At 41.0% G+C, this 26,514-nt stretch overlaps 1 protein-coding gene across 2 annotated transcripts in view; it reads left to right on the plus strand.

Annotated features, from left to right (window-relative positions):
* Nucleotides 1–5,729: 5,729 nt before the first annotated feature.
* The window catches only part of LOC141018492 (glutamate receptor ionotropic, kainate 2-like), a 75,819-nt gene continuing 55,034 nt past the window's right edge, over nt 5,730–26,514 (plus strand). For both annotated transcript variants that reach the window (XM_073493483.1, XM_073493484.1), the window contains exon 1: nt 5,730–5,899. In XM_073493483.1, coding sequence (XP_073349584.1) covers nt 5,860–5,899 — 40 coding nt within the window. In that variant the 5' untranslated portion in view covers nt 5,730–5,859. The remainder of the gene's footprint in view (nt 5,900–26,514) is intronic.

A 26,514-nucleotide genomic window follows, 5' to 3' on the forward strand; every position in this document is an offset into this window, starting at 1 on the left:
CAGTTGATCCCCGGATCTTTGTGGAAACAGAGTGGATTGCATTACTGAGGTGGAAACGTAAAAAGGTCAGGGATGTGTTCCTGCTGTCACCCCTCCCTGAGAAGATGACTTAAAATGTTCATGTTACAGAAGGTAAAACAGATTTTAAATGGAAAAGTTGTGGCATTCTTACACTAATAAAAATATCCTGCTAGATCTACTTTAAAGATATTAAGACAGGTTTTTGCATCAGATTGTTATATAGGTCAAGTCAATTTGTTGTTTGTGAGTGATACATTTCTAAGTAAATTCATTTTATTTTAATTTCTTTTTGTGTGTCTGTATGAGCTACTTAAGAGAATAAAATGACTAATTTTAATTGGGATCTACCTCGTCTTTTGAAACTTGCTGGTGTCCCTTAAGTGACATTTACTCACATTTTCTTGTCAGCGAATGAGTAATGTTTAATACTGTAAATATCAAATAGTTAATTATTAGTTAATTATTTACTTCAGTAATGCAGGTAGGGTGAATGAGGTTATTATATTTAGCCTGAGGTTGGCACTAGAGGAAAGGTCATGTGGTCACCAAAGGGTTATGGTTTTCAACTTATGGATGGGCATTAAACTGCATTGAAATAATTCTTGTTCATTGAAAAAAAGCCAAAGGTACAACACTCATTCAAAGATAAGTCAAATACGAATCCCATCGTGCATTGCCCCAAGTTGAACAAATGCAGATTAATCCTGAATCTTCGTTAAATCTATCTGTGAAACCTGATTTTAAGTTAAGTGAAATTGAGAAAACAAGTCATGTCATGTAACCTTAAGATATACAAGTGGCCCAAACGATTCTGAAACTCAGAGCTCACACGTGTCCTTAACGTCTCTGTAAGGACACTCCCGCACAGTTTAAAAGCCTGCAACTCCCCTCCAGTTAGTTAGAGCTGAAGAAGCCTCTATGATGAGAGGCGAAACGTCTTCAAGAGACGCACACATCCAGTTGCCTACAGCACTTAGAATCAGACTAATGAATATTTAAAAAGAAAATAATATTCCTTTCACATTTTCTAAATTTGAAGAGAGAAATCTACATTTCACCAGAGTACAACTGCAGCACCTCTCTGTCGGAGCTCCTGTTGTGTTTGCAATTGGTGCAATAATAACATGTCTTAAGAACATCAATCGTGAGAGTGTAAAGACTGAAGTCAATACTAACCGTTGTCATGGTTAGCAATATCTTCATTATTGTGAAAACAAACAACCATGACTTATTTTAATGTTTTGAAAACACACAGCAATTTTCAATCGCACGTTTTCTTCAGACTAGGAAAAAGAAGGAGAGTTTTAACTCCCAAACATTGCATGCTGGGAAGTCTGCTAATATGCGTATCGTGTTTTCTTTAGAAACTTAATTTAATAAGATGATTTAACTATGTAAGGTACATTCATCCAACTCATCATAAGAAATATAGAGTTTAATTCACAAAGTATTTACATTAAGTTAATGAAAAAGGATTAGTTGATTCCACTCAATTCCTGTGTGACTTTTTACAGTCTAAAGACACAAACTTATCTTCTTATAGTTAATATCACAGATCTAATTATGATCTGACATGCCTGAAAGCCACCCTGTGATTTCCTGCATTACTGTGTGTCGGTTTTATGTCACTAGTTGATGTGTGTCATCATGTTTCCGCCATTCTTTTGTCAATAGTGTGTAAAATGGTGAGCATTAGATCAAGCCCTGACGAGTCACTAATAGGCACCTAGAGAGCCCATTAACAAAGCCCCAGATGTGCACAAATCAGCTGTGTGTGTCCGCTCTTTATTTACACTTCCATGTCTGCCTTTGAAAGGCCCTTCTCTTACTCTTGTTCACGGACACCACAGATTGAGATGTTTTTGCAGGGGGAAAAAAGGAGTGTATTCGAGGCTTTCCTGTATCAGAATGTAGAGACTTGTGAGTTCCTCTCTGATTCTCCAGTATCTTTCTCTGCAGGCTAACCCTTGGCACCGACTAGTCCGATGGGAAAAGTCACTTTTTGCAAGCAGTGCCAAGATTTCTGTTTGATGGCCAAAATACTATGTAGGCAGACAGATGCATCTGTCCACGTTCTGTCTATTCCTCACGTTCAAACTTTTCTCTCCCGGTCTCTATCAGTCTCTCTCTCGCTCTCTAATGCACACATGCACGTACACACACGCACACACACACAAACACAGGGGGCTGTTTCCTCATCATTCACACTGAGAAATGCCCTGTAAGGACGTCCTTATCCTGCAAACCAGACTCTGCTGGATGCTCTGTAATAACAACTCCAGCCGTCTACCATCCAATCAGCCTGGCTCTCTGCTGTGTATGCCTGTGTGTGTGTGTGTGTGTGTGTGCGTGAGTGTGTGTGGGTCTGTGAATATGTATGATTTTTCCCTCAGATCTGAAACCACAAAGCACAGAAAGCATTTATTTTCCTGACAAGACCAAAGACACAAACAACTCATACAAAAATGAAGGGGGAAAAAAGGGAAGATATTTATTTATTTAGACTTATTTGTGTTGTTATGTGATAATGTTTAGATGTCATTATTTGAAATATCTCTGCATATTATATTTGTCCTATGAATAATGCTGTTGGCATCTGGCTAACTATGCAGAGGACCATAAATAAAGTGAAAAAAATAAAATTTATAATAAATGAGTTGGGATATAGTGAGCGTGCAGATGGACGGAAGTGGATTATGCTGCAGGAGAAGTTTGAGAAGTTTGGACATCCTGACTTTTTATACGCAAGAAAACTGGGTCAGCTTTGCTATCCAGAGGAGTCAATTGTAAGTGACTACAGCCACAATAAACTTTTCAGTCCTAACTTTCCTTTATTCCTTTGCAATGGCACGGTACAGATACATTATAATAATGGTAACAAGGGTCGTCATTTGTAAATGTTGAATACACAGTCTGTTGGCTTTTATTATGTACTTTTGTGCAAATGAATATGAGCCCTTTAGGACTATGAAGCATAATCCTTTAATTCTTCTTGTTCATTCTTGTCTGAAATTATGATGCTATCTTCAGCTAAAACTAATTTAAAATTATGGACCCAGAGAGTGAAATCGATTTAACTTAAGATACACAGTCCAAGAAAAATCTGAGCATGGGCCAACTTAAAAGCCCTGCAAAACCTGTGGTGTGTGAACCAACACAGATGTTTTCACTTGTTATGCCTGATTAAATGTCTTCTCAGGGCTACGTGTGCATGTAAGCAGAGGGCTCGATGCTCCTGCGCTCCACCTGCACAATGTAGTGTGACGTATATCTGCTTTATGACCTGCACATCCTTTTGCTTCCAGTGCCAACTCAACAGTACACGTCTGTGATTATCTCAGTGCTTTTTCATCCCTAACTTTAGCGCCTGACCCAGCTAATGTCGCTGATTATTATTTTAACTAAGTTACAGATGAAAAAGCACCCAGATAACTACAGATGCATACTGTAGATAGACAAATAACTGTTAGCGAAGTTAGCTAGCAACACGCTAAGTTGCTATGGCTCATTTTTAAACTCTCTGCTGATGAAGAAGCCAAAAATGAAAGTAAATGGTAGCAGTAAAGCTCCGACCTCATTTCTGGATAAGGGATATAAATCAAGCGGTTCCACTAGTATGTGTATATGCAGAGCTTTTTAGGAAGCCAGCTAGGCTAGCTGACAGGCTAAAACACCCACAACATGATCAAAAATGTTAAAAACACTATATACAAAAACAAACGGTAAACTATTAACAATATATGTATATAAAGCAGAGTGTGAAACTAAGTTATGGATGAAAAAGGTACTGAGATAACTGGAAGCAGATATAGACTGTGTTGTGCAAGTGGCGAATCGTTGCACCTGTTTTGCTGGGAGAAGTTGCATCTTTATCATTTTACTGGTTTGTGAAGTTTAGTTCACTCATGTTATTCCAACGAGGCGCCACCTACGTTCAACATGAGCACAGGTCTAATCAGGCAGAATAAGCAGAAACACCTGCGAGGCTGAACAGAGGCTTTCAGTGTGAATACACCCCACAGTGGCAGACATTTTGACTTGTCATAGCAGGAAAAAGCACAGGTGGAACTAATGATACTGACAATGGCTCAGTTCCATTACGTGTCCCGGTGAGCCATTACACTGAACCAGAATGCACAATATCAAGAGCCCTGGCTGGAACTGCTACTCCGAATGGAAAGCATGTTGTTATTAACGTTATTGATTACATCTGTGCTTTTCCTGCTTTGACCTGTCAGAATGTCTGCCGTGAAAAAGGTCCACACTGGTCTCATTACAGATCTGGGCTGTAAGTATCTATGGCGGGCGGAGGTGTCGCAATTGTCAAGGCAATCACTGGTATTGATTTTTATGATACGATACACTGCAATGAGGATGCACAAACATGACTTGACTACACCACAATGAATAAATACACACAGACTTTACAAACCAGGGGTGGAAGTAACTAATTACAGCCACTCAAATTACTGTAATTAAGTCATTTTTGGGGGTGTACTTTTTGTGCAAGTACTTTTTTTTTCAAGTCTGTAATATTAGGTATGCATTACACCATGTAGTCTACTAAGTTACTTTTAAAATCAACTCCACAACAGTGTGCAGCAGGTGCAGGTTTGGAGAGGTGACCACGACCACTGAACGGAACAGGGCAGAAGTTTGGGAGTAATTTAGACTGAAGATTTGGAGAATAAGAAACCCTTTTGATTGAATGCCTGCTATTGATTATGCATTTAACATCAACTGTGAAAAAGTAAGTAATCTGAGTTGTATTTGAGAAGAATACTTTGTACTTTTACTTATTATTACTTTAATACCAGTACTTTTACTTGTAATTGAGTAATATTTCACTGTACTTGTACTTGAGTACAGATTTTCAGCACTCACTATTTTTCCCCCAAAGCTTTATTCATCATTCATCAGTGACAAGGTAACAATACGAAAACAACTAAAACAAAGGACATAGGCATCATGATAGCATAAAGTTCATATAGTGGATAGCTTTTCTCTCAGTGAGACGTATCTGTATTATAAGGAAAATATAATATAGTGATATAAAATTATAACTTAACAGAGACTTCAGGATCTCTATGAAGATTTCTTGCAGCATACTGACTGTAATTGCACATAATTTGGGTAGACTCATAGTATCTCTTAAATTCAATCCTTAAGGGTTCAAAAGATGGGCAAGACTTTGAGAACTTTAGCTTTATGGATGTGAAACTTCCCCAGTAGAATTATTAAAATGACAGTCTGCTGAAATTTCTGGGTTTTATTCACATAGTACAATATTACATCTTTGGCTTCCAATTTAACTGTATAGTTGGTTATGGTATCAAGATAATCTTCTACTTTCTTCCAGAATCCTGACGTGTACTGACTAATAAATTAATTTATTATCAGTATCAACACACCTTGACACACACGGTATATTAGTGTGATGAATGTTATGCACAACTTTGAAATTAACTTTAATGTGTTGGGGACACCAAATTTATATGGTAGAAGCTATGTGTTTTTCTCTTGTTAAATCCATGCCAGGTGTGACGATGGTCCCGCCCACAAGTAACCTGATTGGACAGGCTCTCGAACAGCCAATCCCTGAACAGTATCTGTCTTCTCCTGCTTCACGTCACGTGATCTCGGTAAGCAAATTGTGATTTAGTCCATCTGATGCTTTCATTCATGCTTTGATGGGGATGTCAGTCAGAAAATGCTAGCTTAAGAACATTAGCTCTGATTCAGGACGTCACAGCATGTAGGCTAGTATGACAGGCTAAAAAAACGTTAGCTTGTCATTAGCATTAGCTATAAATAGGACTACAAATCACGTCGACCTTTATGACTTTTACCACGTTGTGGAGGTATTTGCCAGTGTCAGGTAAGCTAGCTTTATACTTCAGCTGAACTTGCTGCAGTTTGTCTCTGCTGTATTTCAATGTTTATGTCATATTTTAATGTTGAGCCAGTTAGCTAAACATTTTTTTCTAAGTTATATTAGCATTAACTGTATGTATGTTGCATACATTTCAACCTAAATTGACGAGCTGTAGAAGTAACATACATTTTCTGTTGTCTCATAAACCTACAGGTGGGATTTTGTACTGTGGTGCTGTAGTATGCTAATTTGGATGAGTGAATGAATTAATACATTTATTTTGGTAACATACATCTTGAGAAACAAAAACGCAAATGTTCTCATAGTCATTGACTGAAAAGGGATCAGCCCAAGGCTTATTTTTGCCCATCCTAAGAAAGAATATAAATTAAATACTAAATGAATACATTATAGGCTACTCCTTAATTATGTAACATTTTAATTATTTAACATTATAATCTGTGATTGTTTTGCATTTGAAGACTTTTTTTTAAAACCCAACAGAGAGAAAGTCCTGAAACACGTCTGTATTTTACATTGATTCTCACTTTACATGTTAAATTATAATCTCCTGTAAAAAAAAACATTTTGAATACAGACAGGAAGGCTTTTGTTCACAACTCGAAAGAGTATTTCCAATGTTTTTAAACACACAATGTCTCGATTAGCTCAATTTGCTCATTATAGTCCTGATAAAGCTCACAGAAGTGAAGTGACAGTGGTAATTTGCACGCAATTATGATCATAGAATTGGTAGAATGTACCATATTACTCAACCATCATGCTTCTGACAACATTTCCATGCCATTTTTGGCAGTATCGCCATGATAGATGGAAGTTACAGATGGCTGTCACAACAAAGTCAGAGTGCAGCTCCAGAAGTAAGTCTGTCTGACTGCGACTGCTGGAGGGGGGGATTTGCGGGCATCCGTCAGCACTAACAGGAAGTGACAGTGTGCAGAGAGGTCCTAATTACTGTCTCACTTGACTAATTGTCGTCTCTGAAGAATGTATTCCCACTGAGGTCCCGGGGAACTCATTGACAGCATTGCTCAAGACATATAGGCCACTGCTGACTTCAGCATGCTGTTATGTTCAAAGGCTCTGCTGAAGCAAAGCCACAAGTGGGAAAATGTATTGAACTCAAAACAGCCATGATTACGGGCTCAAGTGAGGCGCATGGTATGGTGCATTTGCAAGGATGGACGCTGTTATATTGCAGCTGTGAAAAAGGAACAGGTTGACACGCTTTGTTATGTAAGTGTGAGTGCTAAAGTGGAAAGTGTGCATGTTTTTGTAGGGCCCTTCTTCAACTTGCAAAAAAAAAAAAACGCCAAGACATTCTTAGCTACAGTCATCCTGACATAATGGGCTGATGAAGTGAGACCACTGTTGGATCTCTGGAAGCAGCCGTGTTAGAATAAACTTGTAGCATTCAGAACAATGCAGTAGAGATGAGCCTTTAGTACAGGCCGACTGAACTGAATGAATGTCTTCTCTTTCAGGGTCTTAACCATTCAAAGTGCATCAGCTTCTCGTTTCCATGGTTTCCTTCCCTGTGCCAATGCTATCTTTCCACCAGTCTGACTGCGAGAGAGAGGGAGGGGGAGAGAGAGAGAGCAACAGAGAGAGAGAGAGAATGACAGAAGGCTTTTAGCAGTGGTTATCTCTCCTTTGCATAAAGTCCCCTTTGCATTACCCAGCGCCTGAATGGCGTCTGAATAAACACACCAGCCCAGCTCATGTGGAAGCCTCCGTGGGTTACAAGCGAGTGGGTGTGTATAAAGTAATCTAATTTGTGGTCTCCTTCAAAAAACGACACGTTTTGATCACGGATGAAAAAAAAGAGAGTACATCTCCCAAATGGCGTTTTTCCTATTAGTCACAACGGCGCTGAAGGAGCAGGAGTCATTTTAACACCATAATGAGACAATTTGCCATTCCCCATCACCTCTTCTTGTCGAATTGGTTTACACACGCAGTTATCTAATCCTCACTGGCTTAAAGGGAAGTGAAAAGTTTGTTAAAGTGTGATTTCTCATTTATAATCAAAATATCAACAAACATAATCTCAACAGGGGTACTTACAGGGAGCGTGACTGATTCATTTGTCCTTAAATGCCCCGTGCTCAAGCACAGACATGCAATGCTGTTTAGATTTATGTTAGAAAATTAAGTTAGAATCATTTGTGGGAACCTTAATTCTATTTCACAAATTAAATTGTGGGTGCATTGAGTGTAGGGGGTACCTGAGGACTTTTCTCAATGTAATACCTTATTATTGAGCCAGAGGGCGCTGTGACTTTAAGAGGAAACCTATGTGCCTGTCAGTTGATGTCTTCTCCCTGAGCTCAATAAGCATTCCTTTCATGCTGTGTGAAGCTCTGCTGACTTCCACGGAAACCCCTGAATTTCTCCATAATTATGCTAATGGTCCAGATGGTAGCATGATGAGTGGCTTTCTCTTTGATATCCTCACGCTGCACAGTGCTGCTTGTGTGCAAACCCACGCAACCTGCCACACGTTCAAAGTCAGTGCTCCCACACCACGTGTACTTGATCCCCTCTAATTGCTTCGGTGTTTCCTTTAGCTGATACACTCTACTCTCTAACTACTAAATGCATTTGCTTTTTTTTTTTTTTTTGCGAATGGGGATTTGTCAGATCCGATGATGTATAATAGAGTGGCACTCCAACAAAAGAGTGGGTAGGTGCCTGTATCATTTGCTTATCCACACATTTACTTTAATTTTCATTATTTTGCAGTCTCATAAAGATGCAACACATAAGCAAAATACAGTGATGAAACACTTAAAGAACACTTTAGTGACATCAGAGAAGATAAATATACCATAAAGTACACCAAGGTCACCTGGAAGCCCAATTTTAAACAGGTCATACAATAATATTGTAAGGGAGAATGGGATTGGTTGTCACATTCGTCAGCACTTGCTCGATCTTCCTAGAGTGCGCTGCGGTCAGAGGTCACCTTCAGGGTTTGTCATGTCAAAATGTAAATATCCAGCTCTTGTGTGTTTCTTTTCAATGGCTTTATAATAAAACAATTACGTATGAGGAGTATAGTAGATAGTGTTTTTTCTTTACTGCTACAACATAGTGCTTGTCAGGGATGGTTGCCACAAGTGACAGTGAGTGACTGACAGAAGGATGAGTCGAGTATTATTGCGCTCTGTATTGTTCTTTTTGTTGTTGTATCAGAAACGTTATAAGAGTAGAGACAAAACACTTAAAGCATTTTGAATAGCAAGAGATGGCAGTTGTACGACACGTATCCCGCCCCTTCCCCCCCAAAAGCCAATCATCTGCTTTATCACAGGTGAACCAGGAAACATGTCAGCCAATCGTGTTGAGCGCACAAGTTTGGATTCATGTCGAGTTTAATCGACTTGGTGCAGCTGCAGACGAAGCTTCTAATAAGCATAGAACAGGAGGACGTCACACTAATGCACAGGATTACCAAGAACGCTGAGGTTATTCAAACATTAGACTTTCAGCTCGCGTTTGTTCAAGTGCTCTGGTGGAATGAGCTGACGGCGTCATGTCACGGCACTGTGGTTTGAGCCATAAGAGAGGTTGGTGTTGGGAAGCTGTGTGCTTGCGTAGTGGGGGGGGCAATAAACCTTATTTTTGGGTAAAGTCACTTATCCTTTTTAGCTGTATTTCATCAGATTTGACTGGTGATTCTGTTGATGCAGTTTTTCTGTCCTGTTGACCACTGAAAGGGAGGTTCTGGCTCTCTCTCTATTCATTTAGATAGAGGTCCGGTCTCGTTAGCCAGGAAGAACTGCCCAGGTGTGGCAAGACTATCTTAAAAGGACTGTGGTTATATACTAATTATACTAGAGTATTATACTAATACTCTTAAGGATAGTCCGTTAGCTTGATGCTAATTCATGATGGGAATTACCCTGACGTGCTTACAAATTATCCATTTTACTTCCCCTTTAAGATAAACATGACCTGTGCTTATGATCAAAGGCATATACCTTCATTATCTGCAATGTGGAAACAAACTATTAACTGCTGACTTCACATTGTCAACTCGCTCTGCTACTCTGTAGCTTCAACTGAGCAGCTACAGCAACCTCAAAGGGTCAATTATATTATTTTATATTTTATGTATTATTCTTATTGCACTCGTTTGATGAGCAGGAACAGCTAAATGACCGACATGTGATATGTGTAGCTTTTGGAAATATGAGGAGGCGTATGATTCTGATTCTGATTCTCTTGTTGAGGGCCGATGATTAGAAATCAAGGAGATTGAAAACCGATAGTTGGGACTGATTCATTTGCAGTAAAAATGAAACTCTTTGTGTCCAAATTTTGAACGACCAGTGATGAAATTAGGTACAATTTTGAGGAACTTAACTTAAGTATTTTCCTTTTCTGCTACTCTATACTCCCTCTGCACTACATTTATCTTATAAATTTAATTGTGAGGTGTTACTAATCAGATAGTGTTGTTGGTGGAACATTGTGTGAGAGCCAAAGTAGCACATAAATGTATTCTGAGCTGACTGAAAAATCACCGATATCGATAATCTGAAAATGCTGAATATCGGCCCGATAACCAGTCTACCCTTAATAAGCACATCCACACAGCTCTTTTATATTCAGGATTAAAAAAAATGCACTTGTAGGAATGATTTTTCTCTTTATGTCCTCTCCATGCAGGAGATGTGTGAGGTCGAGCCGTTCAAATGAAATGAAATGTTTAAAATCTATTTTTAAGACTCGCTCCATTTGTAATTTCTTTCCCCCTTGCAAATGACAATGGGACATCCAACCCCCTAGTGTGTGACAGCAGTGCACAAGACGTATTAAACAGTCATCATCTTTTGAATAGAATACGTCTGAGGAGAGTAAGGTCACTCCATTTCTACCTGACACTTAAGGCTTCCATTACACATAAAAGGGGAATCTGTTAAAAGGCTACAGTTCTTGAGGGATTCAAATGGAAGTGAAGAGTGTGACGACCAACCCTGTTCTCCCATAGTGGCTTTATTTTGGAGTAGTTCTACACACACACACACACACACACACACACACACACACACACACACAGGCACAGGCCAACCATTCACACCGGAGTCACACAATGACGGTGTTCATTCAAGCCCCAGGACTCCGGTGGCGCCGATCAAAGAGCTCCTTTCACATCTCCGTTGGGATTAAGTAGTCCTCCACCCTCTCCCCTCGGCGGTGCACCACTGTATACCTACTATAGCTCCAGCTGATGCACCGGCCCATGAAGAGCTGCTTCGGTGGGGGCGGACGCTGATAAGGTGCATGTAGTGTTAAATCAATAGCATGTAGGCCCGAGCAGGAGCTGCAGATATCCATCTTCTCAGAGATGCAAGCCACATTTGAATTCAGTGATCAGAGATGGAAACGTGATAGGCCTACTTACAGTCACAGATATCAGGGTGGCTTCTGCTTTGAGAACTGTAACCAGCAGAGGATCATTCCTCTGTGTGTGTGTGTGTGTGTGTGTGTGTGTGTGTGCGCGCCACTCACACCTTCACATCGGAGGATGGCTCTCTCACACACACTCACACACACACTTGAGACTAGTCTGTTGCTGGAAGGCTTTCAAGTCTAAAGTGGAGTTATTTGCATAGGTTAAATATTCGTGCCTTTCAGCAGCTACTGTCGATATTACGGATTTGCTGTTCTGCCAATTTTAATTCCTTTCATCCCACTCCTCCCACATTTCTGGAATGATGCTGGAAATTGTTGAAAGGTCGCAGCTTGAGATCCCGTACAAGAGGTTTAGAGAGGGAAGTTGTGAATGATACAAGACAGACAGACAGACAGAAGGTGGGCATCCTACTCGTGTGTGTGCACGGGAGAAGAAAAACAATGCAATTAAATCCTGCAGGCATGAGATGATCTCGCCAGTGTGCAGAGGTTGGCCAGTTATTGTGTGCAGTGCAGTGTGTATGTTGTTATTTCTTTACGTGCCAAATAGACGGAAAACACGTCTGTGGACTTGGCCAAGCGCTTCACATCGGCTACATCGGCTGGTTGTTTGAAGCATGATGAGGATGACTTCCAGCAGACTGTGCTGTGTCTCTGTCCGTGGTGCTGAAGAGAGATCCCGCCTCACAAAAACAGCAGCGATTAAAAAAGAAACGAGCTCGCAGTGGCTCCTACTTCATTATAATAACTAATAAGTAGCCTAACTCTGTTTTTTATCCTGGTGCGGATCTGCCGTGCTTTTGAGAGCTGATGCGCATCCGGTGGCCATCTGGACGGATTGCATGCAAGCAAAGGTTCATCCTGAAGTTGAAAACAGTTTTATTTCAGACAAATCTTCTAAATGCGTCGCTCGAGCGCAACTTATGGAAGACACGGAGCAGCCCAGACAAGGTGGCATGAAATAAACTTTCCCACTCCTCCTCCTCCTCCTCCTCCCCTCCTCATTATATCTCTCTCCCCCACCTCTCTTTTCCACCTCTTTCTATCCATCTGTATCTCCATCTCTCTTACTCACTCTCCCTCCTCGCTCTCTCTGGTGCGCGTTCACAACACTAACCTTGGCTCGACGTCAGAGCCTGTGCAGCAGTGCAGTATAATGGGAGCGCAAGCAACCCAGAGCGCCTCATAGGGGGGCTGCATATCGCTGCTGTATCCTCTGCTTGGCGCTCTCTCTCTCTCGCTCTCGCTCTCTCTTGTCTCTCGACCCTCTCCAAGCCTCTCTCCCAGCACCTCACCCCACAGCCCATGCTCGGGCTCCCCCCTCCTCACTGGATCCGTACCCTTCGACATGGATGTCCCGCCGTCCCTCGACCCGGAGGATTGTTGTTTCTTGGCGCAGTGAAGGAGGAGAAGGGGAAGGGAGAAAGGAATCATGCCGGGACTGCTAATGGATTTAGGGAAAGCGCAAGTGACCATGCCGTGATCTTGCGCATCCAGGGCCGCCGTCACCCTGCCTTGCCCAACGACCGTAGAAGAATTCCGGGGGAATCGAACCCGCGCACCGGGTGGATTAAAAACCACTGTGCATTTTTTTAAAAACAACATGAAGATTACCTCCCATCATCTGATGATAACCAGTCTCGTTTTCAGGTCCAACCTCAGGCTGATCCCGCTTCTGCTGCTGTTTCTTGGTTACTCTCGCGGGATGCCACACGTTTTAAGATTTGGTAAGAATCTGTTTGTTTATTAAGACACGATTTCATCTGTAGCGATGTCCGGCCGCACCAGCTTGGCCGTGTTGATCGTGCAACCGTGGGGCGACATTCACGGCACGCAGAGGCAGATGTGAGGAGACGTACATGGTCTCACTCCTGCCGTGTTCTGTCACGAACAGTCGGCTGTAAAAAAGAAGAATTTTGTCGAGTTACAGTCTTTCGTGTCTGATCGTATTTCGTGACAGTTATTTCGGAGGCTTATAACCGAGCGCAACACGAACCTCCACGCACCTCCGATCCGGTCTTACAGTAACTTTGAGTGTAAATGAAGTGTTAAAGGAGTTTCTCCTATGCAACAGTTCACAGATACGTGCAGCTGATGAAACTCCGCCACCGGCAGCAGCAGAGTCTTGTATCTACACGGCCCTTTTTAAACTGCTGACACCCCGACATGTCCTCTGCAGCAGATGTTTACATGTAAACATTACACCTCCGTGTAGGCTGCCGATCAATCACTGTGATCTCTCTGGCGTAGGGTCGATCAATAGTTTACTTTTCATCTTTAATCCCGCTGAACTGCCATCCAACGGGAATCCCCGTGGTTTTGATAAAAAAAACTGATGGAGGGCATAAAAGTAACATGCTAAAATAAAAGAATAATCAGCCACGTCTCTTCAAGAAGAATTATTGTTGATTATGAAAGTGCTTCCTCAACAGTTGCTGATTCATAACTTTAAAAAAACAACAACTGTGCTCTGAAAAATCACTAGATCACATCCTCTCGTGGCTGTCGCTTAATTAGATCCGTGTCAGGCTGGCTGCTCAACGTAGGCTACACACAACATATTGGAGTGACAGGGGAGCCCCCACCACCACCACCACCACCCTCCTCCTCCCTCCTCTACCCCTGACTAGCGGATGTCATCAAATGTTGACAACACATCCTTACAATCCCCCCCCCCACCCCCCCAAAAAAATCCTCCCCCGAGGGTCCTGTTTGAGAGTCAGGCAGCGTCCGCAACAGCCGCCGCTATGGCAACGGGATGTGCTTGTTGTCTTCCTGCTGCATCCTCGGCCCGATGAGCGATTTCCCGTCTCACACGTTGTCTGACAGACGCCGGGTGTCTACTCACTAATCCTCGGGGGCCGGAAAAAGTCCCCGAATGATAGTATTGTGCACGAAAGTTTCCAAGCTGGAGAATAATGAGCACATTCTTGGGAGAAACACTGAGGGAATAATTGATAATGTATCTGTGGAGGGAAGTCTGGTATGTGTCCAACAATATAAGATTAGATTCGCCTCTACCTCAACTTGCATACACAATATGCCGCCTACGGTGACATGCTGGATCTGGCATCAGATTAATTATTTTTTATTTATTCAGCCCAAAATCACGATCACATTGCCTCAGTGGGCTTCACAATCTGTACAGTGAACGACGTCCTCTGTCCTTAGACCGGCATCAAGCACGACAGACACAACATGCGAGATAAGAGGTGATTCGTGTCCCTCAGATCTTGATCTCTCATGCCCGTGTTCAGGTGTGCAGAGATGCTGCCAGAAAACGCTGCTTAAAAAAGCCAGATCTCTGTCCGTGGTCCTGAAAGAGCAGCTGCACAAGCTGCTGAAGCGCCTGCTCAGGACCACAGACAGCGAGCCGGCTCCTCGGTGCCTGTTGCTGCACAAGAAACACGACACTAAATGCCTCCTGTAAAAGCCCTCGTCTCTGGCTTTCACATCTCTCTGTTGTAACAAGGCTCCATTTCGTGTAGCGTAATTCATTCCCTTTGGTAAAGATGATCTGCTTATCTTGTCTGTGTTTGCTTGTACTGCGAAGGAGCTGAGTCTCCAAAAGAGAAAGATAGATGACGATAGAGTTGTGTGTGCGTGTGGCTGATTTTTATCAAAAGAAGAAAATGTATGTCAGTGTGTGAGAGAGAAGAGAATTACAAAACTGCCTTGAGAGACAATAGAGCCCACTGGCCTTTTTTCCTCGAGCATTTCCTGTCCTGCAGGATGTGCTTGCTCAGCAGATCATCCCAGCTGCTCCTTGCAGGAGGCTGGCTAAATGAGGAGGTCAGCTCCCTTGGGTCTGCCTGTTCCCTCACTGCCCCAAGTTCCATTCTGCCTAGACAGGCGGCTCACATTGTACAACCGCTGTTCTCCTGTCAGGCTGAGACCTTTACACACACATACACACTGTAAAAGCAAAGCACAGTCAGCCCTTTGTATGTATGTAGAGCGACAAGTGTCAGAGGAAGAAAAAGAAAATCATGAGAAGTGTTTTCCGGCCACCAACTGCAGCCAAATACGCTGAGCTAATTTCCACACAGAATTGGATTATTGTGCTCAGTGTTCCTCGTTTATAAATCTTACAGGTAATTAATTTACTTTGATTCAGAAATGGACCCGCTGCAGCCCTCAGAAGGTATAATAAAATACCTTCCAGTGAAGATTCTCCTCCTTCTTACTAGCTCAGACTTGCCTTTTGGGAGCTCTGAATGAGACTCTGTAGCTACCGATACTGCTAAGGGTCTCACAGACCCGGAGAAAGAACTGAATGTTTTTTTCTTTCAATAGCCACTTTGGCTTTCGCTCCACTTTCACTCACACCGTAGGCTGAAGAAAAACGCTGTAAAAATATCCACTTTAAACACGAAATGAAATCTTGCTGCTCAGTAGTGAGGCACAAAAGACAGAAGTCGGTGTTGAATTTGCAAGCTGAATTATAGTTTGGCGAACATGCTTCTGTTTTCCTTGAATTTTAGAATGTAGTCACGTCCGACCTTCGTCCTTAAATTATTTCAATACGGTAGCATTTTAAGATGCTGCTATTCTCAGTTCAAAAGTTCATCTTTCTCGTTTGTTGTAGATGAGCTGTTAGGACTGAGTGATCACAATCACAGTTTCAATAAATTCTGTGTTTATATGATAATATGTCAGCTAACCTTAATCCTACTGACTGGGGTACCTGTAAACTTTTTGTCATATCTCACAGGCGCTTTACTCTATTCCAGTTTTTCATAACTTCAGTCATAAATGTATTGAGGACTGCACCAAATTCTGCCTATGCAGTTTTAATAGATAGGACTATTTTATATCAGTAAGACGATACTGTTGGCCGATATTGGCCGATCACAGATGCATCGATATCAGCATTTTTATTGACCGATATGTGCCAATATAAATACTTAATGCAGAAAAAAAGACTTGGGGTCATTTCTTGACATTTATTATTTCAGTGCATTGATGTCATTTTAGGCTAAACAATTTTTTATAAAATTTTAAAAAAAGTGTATATATGTATAAATTCTACTTAACAAGAATATTGGCAGATATATCGGTATCAGATTTATTTAACCTCCTACTATCAGTACTGACATTGGCCACTAAAATCTAGTATCAGTAAAAGAATTTCCCTCAATCCCTCAAATGTGGACATGAAACAGGACATTCTGCCGTTTGACAGTAAACTTAATTGTCCAAGATGATATCAGTGAACTGAAACAGTAAACGTCACTCCAGATTTAATAATTATAAATCACCCCAATCTTTCTTTTCCGCACTGGTTTCTTCTCATATTAGCTGATATCGACAACACATCCACCAATACGATTTATCTGTGATATACCAATATTGGACGATAATATCAGCCAACCGTATATCGGTCGGGCGCTAGACTAATAATTGTGTTCATTTTGCCATGGGCTCTGTGACACACTGTCAGGGTGGACGGGCTCACTGTCAGTCATTTTTAAGGAGAAAGACAGCAGACATGCAGCAGACACAGATTGTGGAAGTTTAAATGACTGTGGGTTCATTTCAATTATCTTATATTGAGGTCAAAATTCCCTTGGTTAGTTTCAACATAATGTAAATATAACACAAATAATGTTTACTTGAAGGAATTAATGACATAAGAATCAAGGGATGGTAAATAAGCTTTTAAAGGGGCTCTATGAAACAATTTGTAGAAAAATACATGTATGAATCACTTTTTATTGGCCATATGTGAGCAGATTGTAACGTGACGTAAAAAATGAGACCTTCCCTGTCTCTCTCGGTCGCCTATACAAGCCTGTAGATGATTTTTTTAAGTTGTTTAATGTTGCTGGACTGCAGATTTCTTTGTGAAGGACTCGGGTCGGATTTTCCGTGACTAGTCTAAAGGATGTGACTTTATGCACGTTTGAGTGCCCCGGCTAACAGAGAGCAACAACGCTACCGCTAGTTTAGAAATGGAGTCCACTTACATAAACTAACCAGCTTCCAGCACAACACAGGAGTCCCACAGACCCTCTTTAAGTAATAATGTGGACTGTACGTGTGATAAGAGCTGCGAATCATATAGTTTCATTTGCAAATTAACTGTAACATTCCTTAAAAACATTTTTTTTTTCAGATGACATTAATTACATAACTAAAAATGTTAATAAATGGTAGATTCATAGTTAATTAGACTTCAGTTAATAGTTATTTCCCGATTAACAAAGATTTATAAAGCATTTGTCAAGCAGTTATTTATTGTTAAGTTGCAACTGATGTTGACAAGACTTTGGCAAATAAGTTAACAATTTGCTATGATGGTTGTGTCTTCCAGTAGTTTCTTCCCAGGATGTAGTGAGTTAAATATGTCAGGGTGATGGTTAAAGGAGCTCATATTCCATTCTACCATGGAAACTGTGCTATATGTACATGATCTTATTTGACTGTCCTCATAGCAAATGTTTAGTCATACGAAGAAGAGTCATCACATCTGCCATCCTGTCTGAGCTAATCAAGTTTTACTAACCGACATGTGTCTAAATCATAAAGGTGCCTGAGGAAGAAGTAAAACAGAAGAGGAATCAACAATGAAATTGAGACAGTTTTTTAAATTCTGATGGCTATAGTTGGTCTGCGGCTGTGAGGTTGAGTGATAACATTATCACCGCCATCTTCAAACAGCATTGGCAGACGCAGTGTGTCCCTGGGCTGTCAACTGCTGCTGAAAGCATTGTTGACTCAGAGATGCTCATTTTGTTTGTTTATTTCCTGCTTATGTTTAGATTTTCCCAGCGCAGACATGTCTGGGAATATTTATGACTAAAAATGCAACACTGTTTTTCATTTTGGAAAGGACATCAAGTCTATTTTTTCTCCCTCAGTCCTCTGGCAAAAGACACAATCCCCTCTGGTAAAAGCTATGTTTATCTAGCTACTTCCACAATGCTGTGCCAGGATAAAGGTCCTTTATTGCATTTCTAATATTTAACAGTCTTTTCATCCCCTCGACTGTGCTATGGTTGCGAAATTACAAGGCTGTCAAGAACAAGCAAGGGTAGAGGGAACAAATTCAAGGGGAGTTTGTAGTTAATTGACTTTATTTGCTTTTGCTTTTTCCGCCAGCCTGGATTATCAGCGCGCCGGAGTTTAGTTTGGGATTGCAGGAATTACGGATAACACCCTGTGCTCTGGCCCACTGCCAGCGCGTTCACAGCAAACACATTTAAATAGGCACAAAGCTGCTTAAAATATTCATGTGTCACTTGGCCCTGCTATAGCTTATAGAAATATGAAACTATCTCCTCTCTGCTGGCAAATGATTTCCATGGTTTAAAAATACCCACCGTGGGTTTCAAGAACAAAAAGGAGATCTGTCCTACATTAGCATGCAGCACCACACATGGGCTTCAAGCAGGGAACTATCTAGATGGATTTTTTAAAACATGTTTACGTTCCTGAGTCTTTGAAGGTCTTGCTGTCATGCATCAGTTACAAAAGGCTCAATGGTGATTAATTCAGGTTTTTAAAAAAAAATTTTTTTTTATCCATTTTCAAATGGAAAATATCTGTGAGGTATGAAATTAGTTGTTGTGCTCAGCATTAAGACAATCTTTGACATTTACCAGCTACATTCAAAAAGATTATTTACATGGAGGCGGCATTAGATGATTGATGGTTGCAAGGTTAACCAGTTCCGGCATAACTGCCTCTTCATATTGTCTATTTTGAAAATCAAATAGAATACATTTGAGTCTTTCGTTGAAGGCTTGACTACTGTATTCATTTATTCACAGGCTCTCACTCTCTGTCATTGTCACTCAAGGATTTTCCCTGGGTATAAGGAGGGTTAGGGGGTCATGTGTGCAATTGTTCTGTGAAACTGTCCCTTGAGAAGAGCCCTGCAGCTTGTCTTGCTGCTTGGTTGTCTGGCTAGGAGCTGACTGAAGGTCAGAGCTGAAAGCACTCACAAGGAATCATGTTTTTTTTGCATCTTTTAACACATGTGGAGCTGTCCTTCTCACAATCCCAACGAGCGAGATGGAAGAAAATTTGAAGCCACTGAGAAGTGTAAGAAAAACAAAGAGTGTTTGTGAGAGAGGAAAAAAAGAAAGAGACAATGGGGTCTGTGTAAAGTGTGAGCGAGAAGAAAAACAGCAAGTGTCGAGGCCAGCAGATACAGAGTAAAGATAGATTAGTTTGCCTCTGAGCAGTCCACTCTCAGCCCACTCTCAGTGTTTTATTACTGTTTTCTGATGGTTTCTGTGAAGAGAGACAGAAAGGACAGTGGGAGTCCAGGAGTCAAGCACTGCAACTCTGAATAAACATCAGCTGTGTAGTATTAGCAAGCTGAGAACTTGCAAGGGACTAGACTGCATTGATTATTTTCATTAACCATTCAACTGCCTCAGGCTATAAAATGTCAAAAAATTGTAAAAAAAAAAAAAACATTTTCCAGTCCAAAGTCCAAAGTCACATCTTTATTTTGCCAGTTTTGTCTAACCCAAAGTCCAAAACCGGAAGAAGAGCAGCAAGTACTTACATTTAGAAAGCTGTAACGAGCAAATATTTAACACTTTGACTGAAAAAAATTCATCGACTATCAAAATAGTGAGCGATTAAAGGGTAACTCCGCCAATTTTACACATTAAAGTGTGTTTACAGGTCATGGGAAGTACTACTGAGTGTGTGAAAAAAGTAGTTTAAGCTGCATGTAATGTGATAAATTGCCTCCAGTGATGTCACTTAATGGTTAAGTTGCATTGTGGGTAATGTCGGGGCCAGGGTTTTGAAAAGGAAGAAAAATGTGTTGAATAAAATAGGTGATTTCTCGTGTTCTGCTGTGACAGTTTTGGTCATTTGTTTTAAATTGTCCATATTATACATATACAGTATATACATCGTCCTGGTGCCTACATTACCCACAGTGCAACTTAACCAACAAGTGACATGACTGGAGGCAATTTATCACATTACATGCAGCTTCCTCTGGAGCCACAAAATACTTTTTACTACTTTTTCACATATGCAGTAGTACTCCCCGAGACCTGTAAACACACTGTAATGTGTAAAATTGGTGGAGTTACACTTTAATTGTCAAATCTTTGCAGCTCTGCCTGGGACTATACAGATACACATGAAAAAGCTATTAAAGGAAAGAAAAATGATAGAAAAACAAAAACATAAGTAACACAGTTATCCTTGGGGAGTTAAACCCGAAATGTGTTTTATTAAGATCTCATGCATTCATCTGTATTGTTTCATTACATACATGGCTGTCTCCACTTCCAGTAGACTGCAAAATGGTTGGAATCAATAAAAATCAATATGTTTGTTTTGCTAAGAGGAACAATAGGGGAAAAAAAGAAAAACTGGCAGCAAAGCAAGTAACCAGTGCCAAGTTGCGGTTGGCCTCTCCTGTGTGCATCTACCACAGGTTTCCTTCCATCTGTGAGAATGCAAACACATAAACCAAGAAAAAAATGAACAAATGTGTACTATAAGGAGGATGTGTGGGATCAGATTAATAATGCATGTAGCTGTGAATTAATGACGACTTTAAACAGCCACGAGCTGCAGGGACTTGTGTAGGACTATATGTTATTGATGTTGTCATTATCACATTTCTTCTTCCTACTCGACACCCTTCCGTTACGTTCAAACCCTCGATCGAGTTCATTTACGCTGACTGATATGCATTCTGAGCCGGCTGAGCTTTAAACGGTGTGAAAAATAGACCTTCCACTTGCTGCAATGTCGCACTACTGTTTGCGTCATATGTGGGAGTAACACGTGAGCCCTTTGACTTCATAGGAGCTCAGCTGCAGTGATTAAGTATTAAGTGATCGCTTAATAGAGGGAAACACAGCTTGTCAATGGTTTGTTATAGAAGCTGGTGATAGTGCTAATTGGGTGCCAGAGTAAATGTTTACTGTGTATCTACTCTAATACAGTGGAGGGTCATTGATTTTCTTTTGCTGGGTGTGTTTGTTGCCATAGAACCCAATGGTGAATATGTATATATAATTTTATTCCTGCAGCGTTATGTATTCTGTAAAACGGAAAACATCGCATGTGAATTTCAAGCACGCAGAGCAGATATTCGGAGGCACATAACACCGTAAATGCAAGCATTGACGTCCAAACTACCCAGGATTCAGAAGTCAATCGATTACAGAGAGCCCTCCTGTGCTTGCTATGATGTGAGGCACCGATCAGGTTAGGAATGTGGTGATTCACCTTCATCTCCAGCCAGCTGAATAAAAGAGTAAGAGGAGGAGGAGGAGGGCGGGCGGCTGACTGAAAGAGAGAACGCAGCAGAGTTCGGGCTCCCATTGACAGCACAGTCGGTCGGATGTATGAACGTTTCTCTGTGTGAACCAAGGACACGGGGGGAAATGAGCTCTGTGGGAGGACGTATTGAGGCAGGCTTACTTAAAATCATGTTCTTTGAATCAGCATGACACTCTATTGTCCGCGATCCACCAGGGCTATGCAAAACGTCTCCTCCTGCTATGTTGAATTTTATATTTCTGTCCTTCCTCTCCTTTTGCTCAGAGGATTTTGAAGTGTTTGTGTAGCTTTCTCAAAATCAGTCTTCTTGTTTTGATGATATTTTTGAAAGGAAAGGTGAGAGCAGAGGATAAACATGCACAGGAAAGAATGCACTTCTTTTGTGTCAGCTTTTGCCAAAGTAAATGGACCAGAGAGGAGCACGAAAGTGTCTTTATTTGAGGAATTAACACAATCTCCTAGGGCTGTGCGATACTGCAGAAAGTATTGTCACGATCAATTTAATCCCAATCATGATCCAAGATCTATACTGCAATCTTTTTTTCCTCAATTTTAAGAGTGTAGTCTACAGCCAGACTTGAAATGTCCTATAAATTCCTCCACTTGCACCAACAAAACACAACATTGTCTTAAAGATAGCTCCTTATTTGCCATGTTGTGATCCATAAAAATGTATTACTCACATGGGTCTTCTTTGGGTCTATTGTAAGTAATTTGTCCAATCAGCATAGCTATGAAGTTGGCAACATCATTGGTTTGTTTATGTAATGCGGATATGCTAGGTTATGTTAAGTTTGGGAGCAGAAGTAAGAACATGGTAAATACTGCAATCTCTATGATTTGCCTGAAAAGCATAGGCAAGGAGGCAAGAAGGGCATTTTACAGCAAGCTTGGTACTACTGTCTTCTGTTACAATAAACGTACCACGCAATAGTTGGACTGTATGTACTCACGTCAGTTGAAAAATGTTTGCCCTCCCTCAGTGCAATCTCCACCTATGCTGAAAAGTAGATTGTAGATGCCTTAAAGCAACATTATGTAGAAATTGGCATTTTGTGAGATTTGGCGCCCCCTACAGTTTCTGAGTGTAACACAACTGTCGTAGACAAAAATCCCAGGTCTGTAACAACTTGTCAGACTTAATGTAGGTGATAACTACGTCTTAACAATGTTATATGTTTAAAAATTGAAGTATGTTGAAGTAAACACATATGTAACGCTGTGATCCTTCCCTCTCACTGAAGTTACATAGTGCAGATACAAGTGATGGGGCGTGGAGTGGCTGAGACAGAGACAACATTCACCTTATTAGAAGGCACTGTACCATCACAATGATTCTGAAGCTGTTGTTTTAAGGTTATAACCTGCCTCATTTTGGAAAGCAAGCTGTAACACTAACTCAACTTTCTGGCTGCAGTAGCGTCTGTCAGGGTTCTGTTGCTTATCGCCCTCACCTGAGAAGACACATTTCCTCATTTGTTTGATATGACCCACCAATCCCCACCCTTATCCATGTGCACAGAGCATTACGGGGGATTGGAACAGACTTGGATTGATCTCCTGTCTTACATCTTTTTAAAGAGTTTGAGGAGACATAATGAAGCCAATCGACTCTGTTTCCCCTTTGCACAGCTGCCGGTGCGATTATACCCACACTCGGCCATTACTTTCTAAACATGACAAAAGACACTGAATTTCCTCCCCAGCAGGGTGCGGATGAATATGAGAAATGGTGAAATAAACAGTAGACTGCAGAACAGAAGAAAGATTAGAACAGCAATCTTGATTTTCACCTTTATTCTCCTTTTTTACATTTATCCTCAAGATCTTTTCTTATTTATTGAGAGGAAACGAGTGCACATATTTGAGGAACTTCATTATTCAGTAATTTCTTTTTTATCGGCAAGCCTCTGGCTGTTTCCCTCTGTAAAGTCGGGTCTCTTTCATTTGGTTTTCTTTCTCTGCTGCTGTGCAATTGCCTGTGTGTGTTTGCAGAACAAGCAAGACAAATTGACACACCTTTGTAGGAAAGTGTAGCATATTGACTTGTACCTGTAGCTGTGATTATCGGCTGGCTTGTGTACAGCAGTGGCTGATGGGATGCTGATGAACCCAAACTGGGAGCTGACATTATCCTGCCCTGTGGCTGAGGGAGAGGGTGGAGGTGGGGGGGATGCAGGTGTCCGTTCAGGTCTAATGGGCCATCCATTCAGTCGTTTAATTGAGTGTCTTTTATCTGCCTCCAGTGACCTCTTTTATTCTCCATTTCTCCCCCTTCGTTTCCTGCGCTCATCCATTTTTTCCATTCTCCCTCCCTCCCTTCTCCAAACTCTCCTCTGTGTAGTTGCCTGCAATAACACCTGACTTCAGTCATCATGGCCATCACCTGTTGTTTTCTAAGCACATCTGACGGGTTGTGAGGAAACAGTTTGATGGCGAGCTACACTTTCAGAATCAAATCAATACCCAGAATACAGAAAGTATTTTTTCTCTTCCTTTCCTCACATATTTTCCTCTCTGTCCTTCACTGTCCTTCTCTCAGTGTCATCTTTGTCTCCCTTTGGCTCTCAGCTTGTGTCCCAGTCCTTCCACTTCTACTTTGTTCTCTCACACTATCATCGAGCCTTACTTTCCCTCATCCCCTGGTCTCAGTGTCCTTGCGCACAAAGGCACGAATATGACATGCACATTCCAGACCATTTCCTATCGTACATTTGAATTTCAATGCAAAGAATACCTTTTCAGTCTCAGACGTCTCCGAACTGTGGGTTTTATCATCACAAATTTCTTTATAACATGTCTTAACATGTAGGGGAGCTTAAAATGAGCCCTCACATTGTCTCCACTATAGTGCCATTCTTTTCATGACGGAAATAGCTTTGATGAGGCAATATACTGAAGACACAGTATGAATTTATTGTGGTGAAAGAACTCAAATTCAAATGCAATCTATAGAAAATGGGAACCTCTAGCAATGACTCTCCTTGTGCTTGTAATTTAATTTTTGTGGGTAAAAAAATATTGTCCGATCAGCTGTAATAATTATATATCACTTCATATATATTTGACATATTAAAAGTCAGGGTTAACCAGCTTCTGGGTCATTACCTATCTGAAAAATGATAATCACCTTCTGTGCAAGCATATCTAAATTTATGAAGATTAAAAATTATTATAATCAGATTATCGAAAATCCTGTAAAATGTCTTCTTTTCCTCTCCCATCGCCCTTCAAAAACCCAGCTGTGAGCAATAAAGAGCCGCCTCCTGAATTAATTCTTGACCTTTGGCTCTGACGGGAGATAACATCTGCCCTTCTACAAGAAAGAAAGTCTAATTTTACAGCCATTTTGTTCAGAATTACAATGGGAAGAGTGTAATACAGGGCCATTTTGATGAGCGGGAGAAGAGCGAGAATAAGAATGAGAGCAGCGAGGGGAGCAAAGAGACGATAAAGTCTCATATAATTTGCTGTGACCTAATTGCATCATTATAAATTGAACTTCTTTTTAGAAGTTTTACACCAAGGTCGGCTTGGCTCCATATGATATATGTTAAATGCATGTTGGAGATGTTGTAATTTAAGTTTTTTGCTGGTATCGCTCTCTTTTCTGATAAGAGTTCATGTCTAAAATGCAAATGTTCAGAAATGGCACAAGTGTGAGAGTATTCTGGCGAGTGTGCTGAGAGACAGATGGAAATCCCAGTGCTTAACTTTCAGAGAGTTAGTATAAGACTCCAAGATTACTGTTAGTCAAGTTCTCATCTATATTTATTTTGGTGAGCGATGCAGCTTGAGGGCTGCTGGAGTATTGAGGGACGCTCGAGACACCCAGTCCATCCTGCCTTGTACTTCTCTGCTGCAAAGCCATAAATGGATGGAAATGCCTTTATCATAATGTGGAAAGTGATTATAAACCAGAGACACACATTGTGCATGCAAAGTCACAATGTTCTCCAGGCTGGACTCCTGCCTCTCTCTTAGCCTGCAGTGGATAATTAGCATCTCTCACACGTGCTTAGGCTTGATTAAAACTCAGTTTACAGTGAGCAGCGCTGTGAGGTCGCCATCTGTCACCTGCCGAGGCCACCGTGAGATGTACTCTAGTCAGAGGCAGTGGGGAAGGCGGTGTGTGTGCGTGTGTGTGATTGTGTGTGCGTGTTCGGTGTGGTCGTTTGATAAAGCAGGCAGGGGGAAAAATAAAAATGGGGCACAGAAAGAGAAATGGCGGTGACGGGTGCGGCAGTAAGCATTAGGATGCATTCTGTTCAATAACTGGTCCCTCTCACTCCCCGGCTGTATATTGCAGCCAAATCACATATTTTCTGTGCTGGCAGAAAAAGCTCCCGAGTGCAGTTTTGGGATTTTGTGTTATTTACTTGAACTTATAACCTTGCGACGGCAGTTCTGGGAATACTCATGTTTACACTTGGAAGTCAGATGGGATGTGTGAGAGCTCATAAAACCCAGTGTGTGAAAGCCGCGGTATTTGTCCCTAAAACACAATGTTTTCATGCCACAGACGCAATATACACTCCTGTCACGGCAACTACTTTTGTTGGAGGATATATTGTCTGAGAAATAATTGCAATAAACAGTATTATTGTCATTCTAACACCATTCTAGGCCATTTCAGTAATATAAAAGTGAAATGAAAGAATATTCAGACATTGGATGTTGCAATGAAACAAATACACAAATATCCTAAATAGATAAAACATAAATAAAATAAAACCACACAACCAAAACATTAAATAAAATGGATTCTTGGGCACTGTCAACAAAATCACATGTTGAATATTTAGGTCATATATCAGAAAGTCACAACTTAAAGGTATCATATTCTGCTCATTTTCGGGTCATACTTATATTTTAGGCATCTACTATAACATGTTCACAAG

The sequence above is a fragment of the Pagrus major genome, chromosome 22, assembly GCF_040436345.1.
Source record: "Pagrus major chromosome 22, Pma_NU_1.0".
NCBI lineage: Eukaryota > Metazoa > Chordata > Actinopteri > Spariformes > Sparidae > Pagrus > Pagrus major.